We start from the raw sequence: 19,334 nt of genomic DNA on the forward strand, positions 1-19,334 counted from the left end.
ATCTCCATTTTTTTTTATCAGAATTATGCAAATGCGAGAGTTCAGGCACATTTTAAATACATTTTCCTAAATAAAGCATGTCTCACTGACCTTACTCAACTGACATCGGAGTTTTTATTTAGGTGTGGTATATGATGTGTGTGCCGTTTCAAAGCACGTCTGTACAAGACTAGAGTCAACGAAACAAGTCAGTCCTTAAGACAAGTATCGGTGGCCATGGAAACCAAGGCCATAAGCCGGCAGCGACTGTCTTTCAGAGATCATCAGGAGGTAGAGATGGAAGGAGACAAAGACATTCTGAGAAACTTGGTGATAAGTCAGTAGGCTACAGCTTTGTCAAAGAAAAGACTGTCTGTGAATGGCATTTTTAGAAGATGTAATGGAAACATTAAATCAAACATTGTTCTTTTAATTAAAAATAATTAAGTCAAGCGCTGCACACAGCTGTGGATCAGGAACAGATTCCTACAAAATGACTCAGCCGTGCATCCTTCATACCACATCAGACCTCACATATGGCTTTCAAGAAACACTGTGAAAGACAGATGGATGGAGGACAGATAGACCGAATCACTGGCTGCAAATCAGCCGACAAGCAAGAGAAGGAATTTCCATCAGAGGATCCGCTGGGAGCTTGTGGGAAACATGGATCACTTCCAAACGCATCATGATTCTCCCAGTTTCAATTTACAACTAATTCTCAGAAGCCTCTTTCACTCTCCCTCCCTCGAACTGCATGGATTATTTTGTAGTTATGACGTGCACATTTTGTTCAAATCGGCCCTTAATGAATATTGTGGCATCCACATATCAACTTTTGTTCAATAAAAACAGTCAATATTGTGGTTCCCTGTCAATTACTGGCCCTAAAAACCCATATATACCTAAAGTTAGGTCCACAAGAACATTTTTAATATACTTCATTTTTTTATTAAATCATATTTGTAGTAATAAATTTGAGAAACCAGTTAATTTAGAGTAAAACTGATATAAGACTGTCTTAGTATTTGGTTTGTCCTCTTTTGCTAGAATGACAGCATAATATTAAATATTTCCTATTTCTAGTTTATGTTAGATATTTATTCATTTTGTTTACAAAAATCTAAAACATTTAGAACATCTGTTCATTTACAAACTTAAATCTGAATCCCAGATGTTGGACTCCACTGTACGTTACAAAACATGTTATTGACAATTATATCACCAGTTTACAGAACGTGGTTTGTTTGTACAGACTCTGCAGTGATGTGAAGGTGTGTGTGTGTGTGTGTGTGTGTGTGTGTGTGTGTGTGTGTGTGAGACTGACTGGCTGGCTGTCAGGATGTGTTTGCTGTTCTCCATCTGTGGCGCTGGCAGTGCGCGATGAAGAATGACACATCAGAAGAAAAGCAATAAACAAAATAATCATCAGGAGAAGATGAGGAAAACCTTGACTGACACCTACACACAGACCAACATAAATGCATTCATTTATACACACATTTAACACACACCCATGGACACATCTACACATGAGTCATTGCTGCTTATCCTCTCTCGCTCTCTGTGTCAGTTAAATTTAGTATGTTTTATTGGCATGACAAACAACTGTACACTTGTTTGCCAAAGTGTTATCAGCTTTGATGTGAATAAAAAATTATAATAAAAAAAAAACCATTATAATACAGAATAGCAAAGGGAATAGATAGATAGATAGATAGATAGATAGATAGATAGATAGATAGATAGATAGATAGATAGATAGATAGATCTCTGTCTGAGCGGATGTAGAGCTGGATGATTTTAATGAATAGAGAGACTCCATCTGAGCCGGCTATGCGAGCAAAGGTCATTTTCCTGTGTTTTCTCCTCAGTGCTCAGTGTATTTCTCACAACTCTGATTCATTAAAGGTGTGAAAACTTTCGGGGCTCCTTTTCATGTATTCTATCAATTCTAGCCATATCTGTGATGTTCTGTATGAGGAATCTAATTCGCACAATCTGCCACAATAATTGGTGTGTGTGTGTGTGTGTGTGCTGGTTTGGTGTGGGCTGGTGGGAGTCACAGTCCGTCTCTGATAGAGATTCACAAAAACCTCAAGCATACAGGATATCTAATTCTCTTACCAGTGTCTAATGCTTCTAATCAACTCAGTGTTACAAGAATTCTGAGAAAAGACTGAACTGCAAGATATACTAAATTCAGAACTTTGATTTTCTTTATCGCAATTCCGAGAAAGATTCTGATTTTATCTCTGAATTCTGAGTTTACATCTCACAATATTCCCACAATTCTAAGAGAATAAGATATAAACTTAGAGTTGCAAAAATTACAAGAAAAATTGCGAGATATATCTTGCAACAGTCAGGTTTCGTGTAGGTGGTATATTATTTTTTCAAATGCGATAGAGCATTAACCATTAAGCGCCAATCACCAGACATTTCATTTCCAAACTGCCACAAAAGGTACAGCAACCAAAATAATAAAACGTTGCCTGATTCACATTCCTCTGCTTTGAATGAAACTGAACATGCTTTTTGTACCACTTACTGAACATTTTACTTTAAAAATTACGCAAAACATGCAAGAAGAAACATAATTTGCAATGTAATTTGTAGAAGCTTCACCACAGGCATGTTTTTCCAATGAGCCTAGGTAAAAAAAAAAAAAAAGTAGTATTGTACTATTGAATGTTTTAGATTTGGTCTCAAAGTTTTTAGACATGACCTTGATTGCATTCCATTCCATATTGCATGAATGCCTTGTAAATATTGGATTCAGTGGTATAAATTAGCCCCTAAAGTGACACTTTGTCATTTAATTAATAACAAAATATCAGACCAGGTTGCATGTAAACTAATGATGTTCATACTGATGTTCACTTCAATCTGCATTTAAGCCATTTCTGTGATTAATTTAATTGGTCCCAAAATCTTTTTGAACTCAAATCCAGTTTAGCCTTCTTGATTAAGCTGGATGAACAAAGTTATGCTTCCAAAGCCTAGTGAAAAAAAACGGGATCTAAAACACTACATCCATATATGCTGGTGATCAGCAAAATTAGTCTTTTCATCAAGGTAACATCAATAATATCAATGAGGCTTAAAAACTGCATCATCTAAAGATATAATTTAAAAGACTGTATCATCTCCTAGAAAGCCTTGAAGGTTCTTGAATGCTTTAAAAAGAGAGAGACAAGGAGAAACTTATTAGGGATGATGTATTAGAGATAGATGTGAAAAGCCTCCGCTCCACGCACGTAAGAGAACACGTCATTCAGACTCATGAGTCAGAGGAAGGTGAAGGAGGAGGGAGAGAGAGAATGAATGAAGGCGAAAGGGCTAATAATAAGACTAAAGATGATCTGGAGAGAAAAAAGAAAAGAAAATGTAAATAAGATGGTTTTGGATCTTGAGATATATTTATTAATTAATTAAATTATAAACATTATTATTAAATAATTATTAAAGTACAAAAAATAAAAGCATAAATAATAATAAAATAAAATCATACATTTGTATTATTATTATTATTATTATTATTATAAAATTAAAAATATAAAAGTATTACTATACAAAATAAAAAAAATGTATTTCATTTATAATATATATATATATATATATATATATATATATATATATATATATATATATATATATTTTTTTTTTTATTATTATTATTTTTTTTTTTTTTGTAATGCTAGAATTGTACTTAAGAAGACTGTTATGGCACCTCTGTGGAGATAGGTATCACCTAGTCACTCTGTTTTCCTGTGGTGTGGCAAAAACAAAAACAAATATTTTAACAAAATATCTCCTTTTATGATCAGTTAGAAGAAAATGTCTGAAGATATGGGTTTGGAACAACATGAGGGTGAGTGCATGATTTCAAAGCAGTTAGAATATGGCAGTAACAATGGGTTTGATTCCTAGGGAATGTAAAAACTGACAACAAAATTGAATCCAAATAAGTATCTGCTGAATACATTTACGTAATGCAACTTTCCCTTTAATTAAGCTGCTTTCTTGAATGGTATATATAAATATATATACCTTGGTATATATGGTATTTACTCGCTCGGTTAATAAGGCAGATTTAGTGAGTTATATCTGTGAAAGAAGTGAAAGAAGGAGACCGATAAAGAGGAACAGAAAGAAATGACAGCTAAACAATAGTCTTATCCTTATTACAACCCAGCTGCCACACACAGCCTCTCACTTCAGCACTTACAGAACAAGTGAACAAGAGAGATAAGTGAATGACATAAAGCAGAAGATCACCGTAGAGACAAGAAGTCAAGCCAGGTAGAAAAAAGAGGGATGGGGGAGAGATTAAGGGACTGAACCGGCCTTTAGATAAGCATAGAGACATTATAGTGCCTACCAAAGACCAATCACAATTAGATCTCCTTAAAGTCAACATGAATACTGACCTTATTTACATCCTGGTCTTATGTAATAATGTGCTGCACCTCTGAAATGATTTTCCATTTCAGCTGATGCCACTGATCTTTCTTATCTTGTCTATTTTCACATGGAATTGCGTCATGTTATGGAAATTACATTTCCCACTTTCTAGTATATAAAAGTATCCTTTTAAGTATACTTTAAGTATAACAGCAGCAAACTTTGAGTACACATACTTAACCTCTGTGAAATTATACTGAAAGTTAACTTTTAGGTACACTGATAGTTTACAAATTAAATGCTTTGTACACTTTGAAGTATAGTCTCAGTAAACTTCTAGTTTAATAGTTTTATACTGCAAGTATACTCATAAGTTTTCTGTAAGTGAATTTTACATCATACTTTAAGTATACTACTATGTCCCTATTTAAGTTTTATTTGTATATATTTTGTTATGAATATCTTAACATACAAAACATCCAAAGAAAGAACAGAGTATCTGCTTGTAAACAAAAACATTTGATTCTAGTTTCATGCATTCTTTTTTTTAAAACACTTTAATGTGGGTAAGTTTCATAAAAAAAAATATTTAAAAAAAATAACATTTTGAACAAAATCTGAAAAAGATATGAATTGGATTCAGAATGATAATCAAAATGATCAACACCCCAAAGTTTGACTGTTATTATTACCTCTTCATCGGTCTACATTTTATTCCATAACGTTACATTTTTGATGATCGTGATCTGTTGTTTCTTCTTCTTCTTCTTGTTTTTTTGGGAAATTCTGTGCAGAAGATGTGTACTGGCGCCCTCTACCGTATAACAATGAAAACACGGATTCTAGGAGCACAAGTATAGCTCAAATATATATAGAAATGTATCCAAGTATAAGTCAAGTATACTTGACTGGTATACATAGGGGAGCTGGATCCTAACCCAGTGTCCAGAGCCACGGGTAAGGAAACTCTCTGCATGGATGGCCAACATCACAATGCTCACACATAGATTTTAAGAAGCCATTTTCATGAAATGTCTCTCCTTTTGATATAGCATGAGGTGAAAATGTTCAGTTACGTCAACATAATCCGTGGTACAGTTTAACTCTATGTAGCTCATCTTAACCTCTCAATTTACCCTTCACTTTTTTGGAAAGCCATATTTTGAAAGCAATTTATTTTAGATCCAAAATGATTATTCCCAAGGATACACCACATCCTGGAATGTATGTACCTATTTAAATAGGATGCATTTTGTCTGCTCGCTTTAAACACATTGTGCGTAAATACTGGCTCAACTCACCCTGCTCTCCCCTATGTCTTCTGAGTTATAAAAGAGCAAACTATATTAGCCATTCTGCTGCAAGTGTGGTTATACTAATGCATAAAAACAAACATCTCTGATCTATGAGTCATTCCCACACACTTTACTACCTGTTATATTCTCTCCATGACACACACACACTGCTAGGTATCGAGGGCCATAGCCTGTTGGTTTCTGTTGACTCTGGTATTACAACCCTTGATTAAGATTCCAGGAACCACACAACACCGCTGTCAGTCTCCCCAGCAACCAGAGGGTAGGAGAGATGGAAAAAGACAGAGAGAAATAGAAAGAGGCAGAGATAAGGAGATGAGGATCAGCATTAGGGATGCAGAAAGTAAAAAAGAATTAATTGACAGATAGATTTCATTGCTTGAATTTATTAGAATGACAGCAGAGAGACTATGCAGCCCTCCCTTTCTATTCTCATTGACATTCATCCTCTCCTCCCTCTCTCCCTCCCTCCATCCGCCATGCCGTCAGCCCATCCCAGCACACTGAACACAGCTCTGATGCTTTCATTGAGCAGAATCAAATCAACAGCCTTCAGAACAGGCCAAGCATATAATCTTAACCCAAACTGTCAGTTTACAGAACCCAAAAAAATCTTCTGTATTCCAAAAGGTTTTTCTGCTGATTAAAGAATAATTCAACTTACAAACGTTTGTCAAAAGCAAAAATGCTACAAAATGCACATCAAATTATATATATATATATATATATATATATATATATATATATATATATACATATATATATATATATATATATATGATGCAGGGCAGTGTAATATATGGTTTACTCTTAACAAGTGTTAAGCATTCATGCTGATGCTTTAAAATGTATGATGTTTAGCAGACCTTATTTTAGCCACTGGTGACAGGCAAAGAACTACACTTTAAAAAAGCTCAGTTTCATTTGAAAACATAAAATCATTCATTCTTGCTTTGCTCATTAGACCAAATTAATGTGCAGAATCCTGCTTACACCAAGAGAATCCCTCGTCAAGCCTCCTACACATCTCTCATCAAATCATCCGTCACAGTCCACGCACACATGACTGTAACCTCCTGCTGACACCTCCACAAAGCCTATTTATAGCCAACTCCAGCAAGACGTGTTTCAGAGTCATCTCTTCAGCATTGTTTTCCCCCATCCACTAGCTAGTCCCTGCTAGAACAATCACCACAGCAACAGAGGGGATGCTCTAATATCATTAAAGGGAGAAAAACTAGAAATTCAGTGGGGTGTGGATTGATTTCCTTTTAATCTTATTGAGAAAGCTTTTCAGAAGAACTGCTGTGCTGAAACCCAGTGCTCCTCCTGTTTGCTAATGGAAGTCAGTATATATGTATTTTCATGAATCAAGAAACAAAAATAGAAATGATGGTTTGGTTTCACAGCCATGGAAACATCCCATAATGCACACACACAGGCTTATGACTCATCTGACCATGTGACTGCTCCACTAACGTCAGGAGGACCTCTCTCCCCAGAGTGCAGTCAGCTGACTGTGGGTTATGAGTCCAGAATAAGTATGTGCTAAAAACAATATGCAGACAAACCGCAGAGTGCTTTAAATAAAGAAATAAATGCGCTGCTCTGATTCTGGGCTATAGGGACTAACATGTCCTTTTTGCTGCAAAGGGCTCTCCAGAGTTTAATAAAAGTTCTTGATGTTAATTTACAGCTTATTCAGACCAGCTTATCGTTTTCTTTTTCACAAAAATGCCAGTTAAATGTACACATTGGACTAAAACTTTGAGTTTGCTCACACAGGGTATACCAAAATTGGGACCCACCACCTTATTATTCTTGTGTTCCCTGTCAAAAATGACCAGCCCACAAAACAATTATGGTATATTATTAGCAAATATTGGATTCAGTTTTTTTATCAACTTGTTTTCTTTCAATTAGCACAGGTACCGTATTTATTTTTGGAACTGATTGATCCTAGGCCTCATTGATCGGCTTATGTGCCTTTGCTTTGGTGCTAATGCACCTCAGTTTTTGGCTGAACACTGGCAAAATGATCAACAAATAATGGTGTGTTTTTTATTAACAAAAAACTGAGGTGCATATGATCATATCAATGAGGCTTATGATCAGTCAGTTACAGAAAGAAATATAAAGCCTGTGGTAATTGAAAGAAACAGCCATACAAAAAATACTGAATCCAAGATTTGGTGATAATTTAGAATATTTCTTAAAATGTGTAAATTTTTAATAGGCCAGTCATTTGAACACAGTCACAGTAACATGAAATTAGGGGATAAAACAATGGTTCCGATTAGTGTATTTATTTTCAAGACAGAATAATGCAGGGCTGTCTGAGTAGCATGTCAAAAATAGCTTAAATAGGTCCAAGTGAGGTGGTTTTTGATAACAGATTTTTTTTATTTCCTTTTTGTACTAGGAAACTACAGCTAAAAATACTACAAATAATGTGCCTGTTAAAAAAAAAAAAAAAAAAAAAAAAAAAAAAAATCAAAAGATGAAGCTTTCTCTGCAGAGACTTTTTGTCTGTGTTCCAGGAAAAGTGATCAAGTACAAATGAGTGTAATCTTGGCACAAATGTCACTAGGGCACTAGCTGCTGACAGGCCCCACCGCAGGATCTAATAGATGATCTGGACTGAAGGTGTCTAGGGACAGTGGAAGAGATCTTTACCATAGGCCTTCTCCTCACAGTCCTGCAGTGCATTTGAGCGTGTGTGTGACTCATCTCCTGACGATTTAACTAGTCCGTGATGCTTGTGTGTACAGAAATAAATAATAAATAAATATTGGTTTGTACAACGAACATCATGATAGTAAATGAATATGTTATTTCCTCAAAACTCTTTAAGGGGCTTCAGAATCATTCTGCATTTTTTTTTATATACCTTTTTTATAACATCGGCAGGCAGTACCAATTTAACAGTTCAATTGCATTATATATTAGACAATACATTAACTGTAATGCAAAATAGTTTCTGTATTTAGGCAGAAACTATGGTAAAATTCTGTAATGAAAACGTAGGTATTGTTGTTCACAAAACGCACTGTTTTTTGTGAATAAAACACACCTAAAACACAGACCGTGAGGAAAATGCATTGCAAGGGGTTCAGTTTCTCAGAGAAAAACGTTGTGAATGGTTACGAATGCATGCACATCCTCGCTATTGCGTGAGCATCGTGACGCACTGGTTAGGTGCCGCCTCATATAGCGCGGGGAGCTGTCCGGTGCTGAAACACAACCGAAGCGCATTGAGGCAACACGGAGGACATGCTGTTCACGCTCATTCACATTCTCTGAGCTCTACACAAAAGGTACGGGGGCTCATTTTCATTTATTTTTTTTTTTTTTTTTTTTTTTGCATTCACAAAATGATGCTCAGTGAAAATAATAACATATTCGCTAGTCTGCTTTGTGAGAAAGAGCTTTTGTTCTTCTTCTTTCTGGCTTTGCTTGCTTAGATACCATCACTCATCAGCAGCACATCTCATCTCTGGTTTATCTGCTCGAATCGTCGCGAAAAGATCAGTGAAATGTATTCCAGCTAGGTTGATTTTATATTTATTTTTTAATCTTGATTTGTTCTATACAAACATACGTGAAAATATCAATAGATCTGTTCTTAGAGATCCTTAGCCACAAGTGAAAGGTTACCTTGACAACAGGCGGTGACTCATCCGGTGCTGTTGTCGTTTAAAAACATGTTATGTTCTGACTAATCTCATTGCTGCTTGAGCGCTCGAAGTGTCTCTTCTGCTCGGTCTGGGAAACAATTTTGGATTGTAAAGCAACACCAAGAACTGATTTCATTGTTAGTCTAAACTCGAGCAGAATTTTAGGTACATTGCATGCAATTTGTTTTTAAACACCAAGGATGCAACATAAATAAAAAGACTCCTTGGGTTAACTATTTTTTGTGCTTGTTTATCTCTAGGCAGTATGATGTTGTCACAACCGAATCTGTCCGCCGGAGGGGTGGCAGTCCTGCTCGTTACCCTCCTCCAAACACTAACTGTGCAGGGCGCTTCTGTGCGCCACCATCGCCTGAGAGGTGGAGACCAGGGTGGCTTCCTTGCTCCCAGCCCCGATATGATCAAAGCTCTGGAGTACATTGAAAGCTTGAAGCAGAGAGCCGATGGATCAGAGAATCCAACAGGGGATTACGACGAGGTGGACAAATTCCGTTTTCTAGTGCAGCTCGCCTCCTTACAGGATGAGAATGCACCCACGCGTGAGGACGCCACCCGTTGGCCTGATAACAAGGTGCCACTGTGGGTTCGTTCTCTGCTGCGGGTGCTTGAACAAGCTGGAGAAACTCCAGAAAGCCAGCCAGCCCCCGGAAACGAGCGGCGTTCTCACAAGAGCAGACGCCCGATGGCAGATGCAGAGAGCCCTGCTGGAGACTACGGAGGCTTCGTGAAGCCACACAAGAAGTATCCGCTGATGTTTGAGGATGAGGAGAACAGCAGGGACACCAAGCGGGCGACTGAGGATTTGGATGAGCAGTACACCCCTCAGAGCCTCGCCAACATGCGCTCTATATTCGAAGAGCTTGGCAAACTGACTGCTGCACAGAACAGGAAGCGAGAGAACCAGGATGATGAAGACACCGAAGATGATGAGGACCTCTACAAGGTTAGGAGCCTTGCATACGAAGACGTGACCGGAGGGGAGGAATGGGTGCCGTTAGAGGAGCAGCTGGAGACGGAGGAAGTAGTTAAAGGAAGCCGTGAAGAATACGAACGAGGGTTAGGAGACAACAGAGAGCAGGGCGAGGTCATTGAAAGACGAGCTATACCTACAGAAGACGATGATGAGAACTCAGACGATGACACAAAACTTGTGGATTACTACCTGTTGAAGGTCTTGGAGATGACAAACCAAGCTCAAAAACGGGACCTGATGGAAGGAAGGAGGCGGCTACTATCCCAACCTTCTCTAATTGACCCCAGGGCAATCAAACAACTGCTGTCAGCGATTTCAATGAAGCTCCAGGTACCACCTGAGGACCTGGTTGGAATGCTCTTCATGGAGGAAACCAGAAAACAACAACGCCTTCCCGAGAACCAGCTGGTTAGGAAGCCCAGCCAACCTCGGCACAAGAGCCGGGTCATCAAGTATTACAATGGTCGACAGCCAGAGGTCACAGTGAGTGAAATCCCTCCAGATGTCAAGACTGAGGACATACTGAAAGTCCTTGGGTTAGGGAATCTGGCCAACAAAAATGCTAAATTTTCGTTGTTAAAGCAAAGGCCCTACAAAACAGCCATGGCAAAGTACTTCAACCCCAGCGGAAGACGGGGAAGCTTGTTCCTGTCCGAGTTAAACAGAGCTCCAAGCAAAAGAAAAGATGATTACGATGATGATGCTGTGGATGAGGATGAAGAGTCGACCTTCCTCGCAGCCAAACTCCTGACTGAATACCCCGACACCAGCTCGAGTGATCGCAAGAGAGCGATTGATTCCACCATGAACGGGCTGTTGCCTTATGAGTTGTATGAGGAGGCCATGAAAGATTTCTTTGATCAGGTTGATAATGGGAAAAAAAGCACGCCCACCAAAAGAGACACCCAAGGGAAAGAGGAGTCTGAGGCGCCCCAAAAGCCACCCACTCAAGATTCAGCACAGGAAACCATAGATCAAACCCCACCTGTGCCTGGAACAGAAGAGGGTAAAGAGTATCATGGGAAAATGGTTGCAGGAATGTGAAGAGCCTGAGCATGTATTTATTTTTCCTGCTCGTATTCTGACAAGTCCCGCCCCTTGACCTTTTATCTCTTTGATATAGTTGCTATGGCTACATGAACGACTTCTGAACTGTCCAAATTGCAAACTGGTTGTAAGACGCTCCTACTAGCCAATCCTGTCACATAAGGGACTTGTCGGAGTACGACGGGTGAAAAAAAATAATGCTTACTCATGGGACATGCCTATATCTCCTCAAAAATTATATATATATATAAAAAATAAACAGTTTAAAGTGCTTTAGTTTTCATGGAATTCTATATGTAAATATATATGGTATATCAATGTGCGGGAGTTCCAGTGCATTTTATTTAGTTTATGAATTGGTGGTCCTCGAAATGTTTTCTTGTTCCTTTTGTTGGTATCAAGAGAATGTTGCTGTAGTCGTAGGACTCCGCTTGCTGCAATCTTTACAAGCTATTTCATTATCAACCCAATAAAGATGGATGTGATTCTCATTTATAAATCATTTTGTACGTGTTCTAAAGTGTGAGAAGAGATACATGAATAAAGCATTACCGTATTATTTTTCCTCTCGCTGTATTGTGCTGCCTTATTACACGCATGATTCAACACAAAAACAACCATCACTTAAAGAGGAAACATTTATCAGTGCTGGGCTGGATCTTGAAAAAGAATAAATATCAATCATATATTAATATTTACATCTGATATTATAGAAAACCTAAGGATACCTGATTGATGATACAGGACCTTATACAGTGGCAAGCATAGTCTCATAATAAGAGATATTAATAGAAAACAAATCCATTACAGCACACAAAAATAAACTGCTGGAAGGATTTTTAGAAAGCACCAGATGCATTTCATCAGAGAAAATAGCAAACATTTGACAGAGAGTAAATCATATTTAAAAAAAACAATTTTAATAACACAATATCAATATGTGCTCATAAAGCAGCATTAACATTCCTTCAAAGTGTTCTTGTTTTTCTTTCTTTGAGCTAAATGTCTCCTGAGACATGCAACATGTTTACAAAATATGAAAAGGCACTTCAAATAAGCCAAAGTTTAAAGTTTAACTGCAATATATGATTATTATATAAAATGATTTTGGTATAAAGAGTTGAAAATTATCAGTTAAATCTTTGGTTGCATGTGTATATGCATACTGGGGCCATCATAAAAATTCTGCATTACATTTATTTTTATAAGTTGACAAGACATACCTATTCAAAAACACAACATGAACCCTGATTCAGTTGCATTAAAATTTGAGGTGAACTGATCAAGATTTTCATACAAATACAGAGAAGAAGAAAAAAATAATAATTATGAAGCCCTCATGAATAAAGTCTATAACTACTTGCAATGAAACTGCAGAGACAGGTTTCTTTTCATTTTGTCACACTGTATCATGTCAGTTGTTGTCAGAAGGCTGGTTTGCTCATGTATTCTTCCATTGTCTGAAGAGAGAGAAAAACAGGTACATGACTGATTACCCTTTTGTAATATGTTAAGTGCTATTTCAGTTCCCCGTGCCGTGTAGAGGTGAACTCTCCTTCAGATGTATGGACCCTGCTTATTAGAATGATATACAGACAACAAATGATTGGATGCCATATAGGTTTTAAGGGAACAATGGACTCAAAAATGAAAATTCTTTCATCATTTATTCACCCTCATGTCATTTATACACCTTATGCTATAGTCCTATGACCGCTCAATATGGCAGCTTTGAAGGGGAGTAAAACTATTATTAACTATTCTTATAATGTGGTCTCATTTTTTTTAGGTATACTTGGAAAAACGGCATTTAGTGGTACTGAAGGCTGCTCTGTAAAACCACACTCTCAGACTGACCACCCATTTCTCTCTCTCTCTCTCTCTCTCTCTCGGTCAAATCAATAATGTTTAATGAAGCAGCTGCAGGTTCTTTCAATCTGAAATGTATGGCTCAGAAACACTGACTGAGGCTGCCCCATGTCCTGAACTCAATTTTATTTTTTATTTTTTTCATTTTTAATATTTGAAAATTGTCAAAACTTGCACAGATGGAATTTACACAGATGGAAAAAAAAGTTATATTTTTAATATATATATATTTTATTCTGTTTCAATACCACTGAACTAATAAAATGTAATTGTCAATTGTAATAACCTGAATGCAGATCCAATTTAGTATCTCACCTCTTGTAGCATATCAGAGGCCTCTATAGACCTCGCAACAGACTGTTTGGACGTCTCCTGAATCTCTCCACCCATCAGAAACTCATCCAGGATGAAATAAGCTTTCTCAAAGTTAAAGATGATGTCCAGCTCACACACCTGTAATATTACAAAAACAGAAATAGGTCAATGAAATGGAGTAAAAAATTAAATACTGTGTTCAGTGAGACAACTATGCACAAATAAATCAATTAAAATGAATTAATAACAAAAATGTGATGTATTTAATAAAAGAGACTTGAAATTTTTCAATGGAGACTTCCATTTTTTAATAAATGGAAATGGATATCAAAAGATACTGTATAGTATTTTTTATCAGATACATCAAATATTTGCTCTAGAGCTGAGAAACAATGCATTTACATTTCCAAAGTATTTGTCAAGTAGCTCCACATAACGGTGCAGAGTCTCTAAAGCCATAAGTTCATTATCCTGGTCCTCCAAAGCGCAGCAGAAATAAAGACTTGCGTACCTAGTGGAAAAACATATAGAAGTTTATTTTTATTTATAAAAAATCTGAAAATAGTACACATCATCCTCACAACTGCCATCTACAGTCTCTATAATGCAACTGCTGAGATGGCAAATCTCTGTACTTACGAAAGTCAGACTGGACAAACAACAGGTTAAGAGAGGTTTGAAATACAGATCTGAACCAGAAGAGTGCAAGTAACAGGATTTCAGTAACACAAGTGTGAAAACTCACTCTCAGGTTTCAGTGCCTGACAGAAGGATTTGATGCAACAAAGATCTGAACTGTGACCAAGAATATAGCTAGGCTCTGAAGCATTAAAGTATAGAAGCACAATTCTCTCAAAATATTTCCATTCACACTGTCAAAAACAGTGGATTTTATATTCAGATTATTTTATATTCAAGTCATGTTTACTTCCATTCAGTAATGTAACACTTTATCAAATCAAATCAACTCAGAATAAAATAAAAAAATAAAAAAATCAAGCAAAGTCGTGTTTTACTTGGAATATCACATGCTGATAGTTCCCATTGTGAGCATCTGGGTCCATTTTCAGAAACCATTGGGTAATAGGGGGCCATTGTGTAGGAAGCTGCCACTAGGTTTCACCAGAAAACAAGGGGGACTCAGAAAGTGGCATGTCATCAGCTAATGACATCAGCAATGGCAGGAGAACTGGAGTGAAGGACAGGACAGGGCAACACACTCTATATGGACCCAGAAACCTTTGCATGTTGTATTTTAATTAGGCCACATATGATCTTGACTGCTGACTAGGTGTCCGCTTTGCAAGATTTTAGTGTCTTCTGCTCATACCTTGTGATGATTAATCACCAAACACGAGAGCCAAGCAGCTGGGTCTTTAATTAATGCTGAATCTAACACCATCCATTCTGTTTGAAATCAGCATGCTCTTTAACAATACAGATGTGAGGAGCACATACTGAATATACCCCAAAATATACTCCTTCGGGAGATTCTCCTTTGGTCTGGGTGGAATGCTCACCTCTTATAGACAACCTTTAGATCCTTCCAGTGCAGGAAGTTGCATGTGCGTGGTTTCCGTGCCAACACCATAGTGGTCATGTCCTTCACAATCTTCTTCCTCTCTCTTTCCGGGAGGGGCAGGAACCATTTCTGCAGCCGTAACTTCCCCTGACGACTGAACAGCAACAGGAAATGCATCTGTCGGAAAAGAGAACAGGCATTTTAATTGGATGGCTCATTCTTTCATCTTTTGGAGCGGGTGTGGTCTAGTGTTTAATGATTCAGGTTGGTTATCCAAAGGTTGCAGTAATGAGTTACCAAGATTGTTCCTTTGAGCACACCCATGAGAAAGGTGCTAACAGCGAAAATACAAAGTCACTCTGTAGAAGAGTGAATAATCCTTTACTATTCATTTTAAAATGAATGCTGCTTTTTTGTATTGGTCTGTATGAAATATAAAACCAATAATTCATAGAAACCTATAACTGTATGCATTCAAAAGGGAAAATGTCATAAATCTATGCATAAAATAATCTTTATGCAGGGTTTCTTCTGTAGATGCTGCTGGAACTTTGGTGGATAAAATGCATGTTATTTCCAACTATTTCTTCCTCAAAAGATAAAATTTTAGGCAACAGGAAATACAAAGAAAGAGACAAACTGCACTTCAGGCAGGCTAACCTTTTCACTGTCACAGAAACCCAGTCAATATGAGATTCAATATGCGTGAGTCAACGATTCGCTGTCAGCTACAGGATGGACCTCTGCATGAATCTTTTCCACACAAGATCTATCAGCTCAGTGCATTGATACAGAGAGCAAAACTTCTGAGAACTCTTCCTAATTTCTCCTCCCCCTCCTCTCAGTTTACACAGAAATCTGGCAATGCTTGAAAAAGCTTTGTCTTCTCATAGACATACGTCACAGCTGGGCAGAGAATATGTGATGCTCTCTTTGTGAGTCACACAAACTTGCAATAAGCTGCTTTTTTCACTGACTTATCAGGTCACAGGCCACACCGAAAACTATTAACAGAAACCTGAGTCATCTCTGAAAAAATGGATTAAATACATACACACAAAAAATGGAACCGGATTGTTCACTTTTATTGGTGGAAAAGGGGTTTTCATAAGAAAAACTTCTAAAAACTTCAGAGTAATAATGAGCAATAAAAATAATTCAGTAAAGACACATTCATAACAATTAAATATATTTATTTTTTAAATGACAGATGTAAAGAAATATAAAAATGTGCAATATAAATCAGAATGCAATAAATTAAACTATTTGACCAATGGAAAGAAAACACTTAAATACAACTAAATCCTTAATTATGCTGTCGGGTGTTACACATTTTCAATGCAAAATTAGAATAAAAGTGCAAATGATATGTTTTTATTTCCAATATGTTGAGTAGAAACCAACTGCAGAATTAAACATTGTAATGAGGTCATATGACAACAGTGGAGCATATTACTTTTTAAAATGTTCATTAATTGTTGCATTGGATATTGCTGCATATTGCAAACCCCATCTCACTTTAATTACAGGTACAATTCACCCAGAGATACACCCAGCCTGGGGTTAAAGGAACAATTCATTCAAAAATGAAATTGTACTCATCCTCCTGAAATGAAAAGCTGCTTACAATCCATTTTACCCTTTACATCGTCACTCATGGCCAAATATGATCTTATAATCCATAACAACGCTCCCTTAAAAAAAAAAAAAAAACATCACATGTTGTCCCCTCACATTAAAATCCAACTACATATGTGTATGGTGAGCAAGTGATGTAATGTTAAAATTCTCCAAATATGTTCCGATGAAGAAACAAAAACATTTACGTCTTGGATAGCCTGAAGAGGAGTACATCTTCACCAAATTTTCATTTTTGCATGAACTATTTCTTTAAGTACAATGATACAAGAACATGATAATGGTGATGCATCGGTCATTCTTCACAGAGCTCAAAACATCAAAAAAGCAACCAGTTTTCAGCATGGAACACCTATCACATGACTACAGGATAAAAAAAGAGAAAGGAAACAGAGTGCTGCAGATATTAAGTTACATACATCTTTACCTTCACATTCCACACTTTCCACACTCCTCTCTGTCCACACACAAAGTTTCACTATAGGGGAGGGTAGAAATGAAGCTCTGAGTTTCCTCTCCAGCCTGTTCCTGCCTAGATTCAGTTCTGTGATGTATTTTCAAATGCATTTTTTATTCAGCGTTTAATTCTATTATTTTTAAAATCTATTAACAGCTAAAAAGTGGTCAATAGTATTAATAATAATAATAATAATAATAATAATAATAATAATAAATTAATACAAATATATTTTATAAATTTTACTCATTATTAAAAATATTTATTTTTTAAATGTATTTATTTAATTGTGTTATTTTAAGGTGTTTGATATTTTAAATGCATATTATAAATGCAAATATTGATATTATTATTCTTATTAATAATATAGATTACTGACTGATATTTTAACAGTACCTTTATCAATGTTATATTTTTACAACTTATTTTCCATGTAGTTTGAGTATTAATGTAAAATGTAAATACTTTAACATTCAATATTATTAATAAATAATACATTACTATAATATTATTAAGGAATATTTTACACTATTAAAAAATATTTAGTAATAGAAAATGCTTTCATTTGTAATGTGACTGGTTTGTAGAGAACTCTTTATTCTTCTTCATTCTTGCACACACTAACCAGAAGAACAGCAGTCAAACACACAGTGTTTAACTCCTATTTGAACAAGATAAAGGAGTCACCTGGCCGCCAAATCCAGTCAGCTAAACTAAGACTTTACACACAACTTCCACAGTCAAGTTATATATACACATAATAAATATTCTTCTTTTGAATATTCTATTGATTAAAGAATTCTGAAAATAATTCAAAAGGTTCTTAACAAGGAACACACAAAGTGTCAAAACCAGACAATCCGATATCAAGGGAAACGAACCAACCAACCGGTTTATCCAGACAGATGAGATGACTTCACTAAAACGACACCTTTAACTCCCTGAGCATTTAAACGACATCCGATTCATTTGCTCAGATTTTGAATAAAACAATTTTGGTGAAATATATCAACTCTAAATGACACTGTTAGTCGGCGATAAACAAGCAGCTAATGAAGGACGGAAGTTTTAAAGCTCGCAGGTACGCACGCATACACGTCCTGACAGGTGCACGAACACAACCTGTGGAAGAAACTACCTGTCACCCAACACAAAACCTATATGATCTAAATGTGTGCTTTTATGCGAGTCAAAAGAATATACTGTGTAACTTACCATCTTGAAGTAAGAAATACGGAAGGAATATTGATATCCAAAAAATTAGTATTCACTTCCCGGCTGGTCAAGGCCGGAGTCATCGCTGCCCTTCCCAACTGTGTGGAGAGAAAAGCTGCGCATGCGCAGATGCGTAGCTGAGCGTTCGGCCTTGTTTTCGCCTCCACTATCTGACCTCTGATAGGTTGAAACACTGCACCTGGCTTGAAAAGGGGCGGGGAAACACTCACTCACATATTATTTTCCTTTACGTTACCTTTAAATAACACTTTGTGAAATGTCAGCCTTGATTTATGAATATAGATATGTCATGAATGAATATGTTGTTAAGCAACCCACTTAAGAGCACAATTAACAATAAATTAAAACGATATAAATTAAAACTTTACTTTTTAATAAAAATAATAATATAATAACAACAATTAAATTAAAGTTTGCTATTATGAATATTAATTTATTGTTATCCATCAGAAAAATAACTTGCATTATTAATAAATAATTGTAGTGTTGGGTCCGAGGCCGCATTGTCGAGTCCTAGTCCTGAACCAATGGGAGACGATTTGTAATGTATTTTTATCTTAATTTTATGTTGTTTCATTTTTTGTCTGTTATGATGTTTTTAACCTTTTATTACACATGACTTGGATTCGTCTGTACTCAGTCCAAGATGTCCGTGTCAAGCTTGAGTCCAAGTTCAAGTCCCCCAACTCTAAATAAGTTTATTCATTATTCTTCATTTTATATTTAATTCTTCCATTAAAGTGTTTTTTAGAAAAAAATGTAGGTTGACACTTGATATTTCTTGCTGAAGTAATTATTTTGCAATTACTTAATATGTTGGGAATATATATATATATATATATATATATATATATATATATATATATATATATATATATAT

General features: G+C 36.3%; 2 protein-coding genes across 2 annotated transcripts; one reads left to right on the top strand and one right to left on the bottom strand.

Annotated features, from left to right (window-relative positions):
* The first annotated feature begins 8,892 nt into the window (after positions 1 to 8,892).
* Positions 8,893 to 11,982, top strand: LOC127935228 (secretogranin-2-like). The gene is made up of 2 exons (XM_052532917.1): positions 8,893 to 9,019; positions 9,640 to 11,982. Exon 2 carries the CDS (start codon positions 9,645 to 9,647, stop codon positions 11,412 to 11,414), a length of 1,770 nt encoding a protein of 589 aa, XP_052388877.1. The 5' UTR covers positions 8,893 to 9,019; positions 9,640 to 9,644; the 3' UTR covers positions 11,415 to 11,982.
* A 106-nt stretch (positions 11,983 to 12,088) lies between these two features.
* On the bottom strand, positions 12,089 to 18,580 carry LOC127935237 (AP-1 complex subunit sigma-3). Its single transcript, XM_052532931.1, has 5 exons — positions 18,434 to 18,580; positions 15,122 to 15,300; positions 14,004 to 14,112; positions 13,602 to 13,739; positions 12,089 to 12,877 (listed from the first exon to the last, which is right to left on the bottom strand). The coding sequence occupies exons 1-5, from the start codon at positions 18,434 to 18,436 to the stop codon at positions 12,842 to 12,844; spliced, it is 465 nt and encodes a 154-aa protein (XP_052388891.1). The 5' UTR covers positions 18,437 to 18,580; the 3' UTR covers positions 12,089 to 12,841.
* Between the last annotated feature and the right edge of the window lie 754 nt (positions 18,581 to 19,334).

The sequence above is a fragment of the Carassius gibelio genome, chromosome A2 (genome assembly GCF_023724105.1).
Source record: "Carassius gibelio isolate Cgi1373 ecotype wild population from Czech Republic chromosome A2, carGib1.2-hapl.c, whole genome shotgun sequence".
Lineage (NCBI taxonomy): Eukaryota > Metazoa > Chordata > Actinopteri > Cypriniformes > Cyprinidae > Carassius > Carassius gibelio.

Excerpts from the sequence above, each read along its gene's own strand:
- LOC127935237 (XM_052532931.1), bottom strand. Across the intron at positions 13,740-14,003 it reads TTGACAAATACTTTGGAAAT|GTGTGTGAGCTGGACATCAT; the intron begins GTAAATGCATTG and ends GTAATATTACAG. Across the intron at positions 12,878-13,601 it reads CCTCTGATATGCTACAAGAG|ACAATGGAAGAATACATGAG; the intron begins GTGAGATACTAA and ends CTCTCTCTTCAG.
- LOC127935228 (XM_052532917.1), top strand. The coding sequence starts at position 9,645 with ATGATGTTGTCACAACCGAATCTGTCCGCCGGAGGGGTGGCAGTCCTG.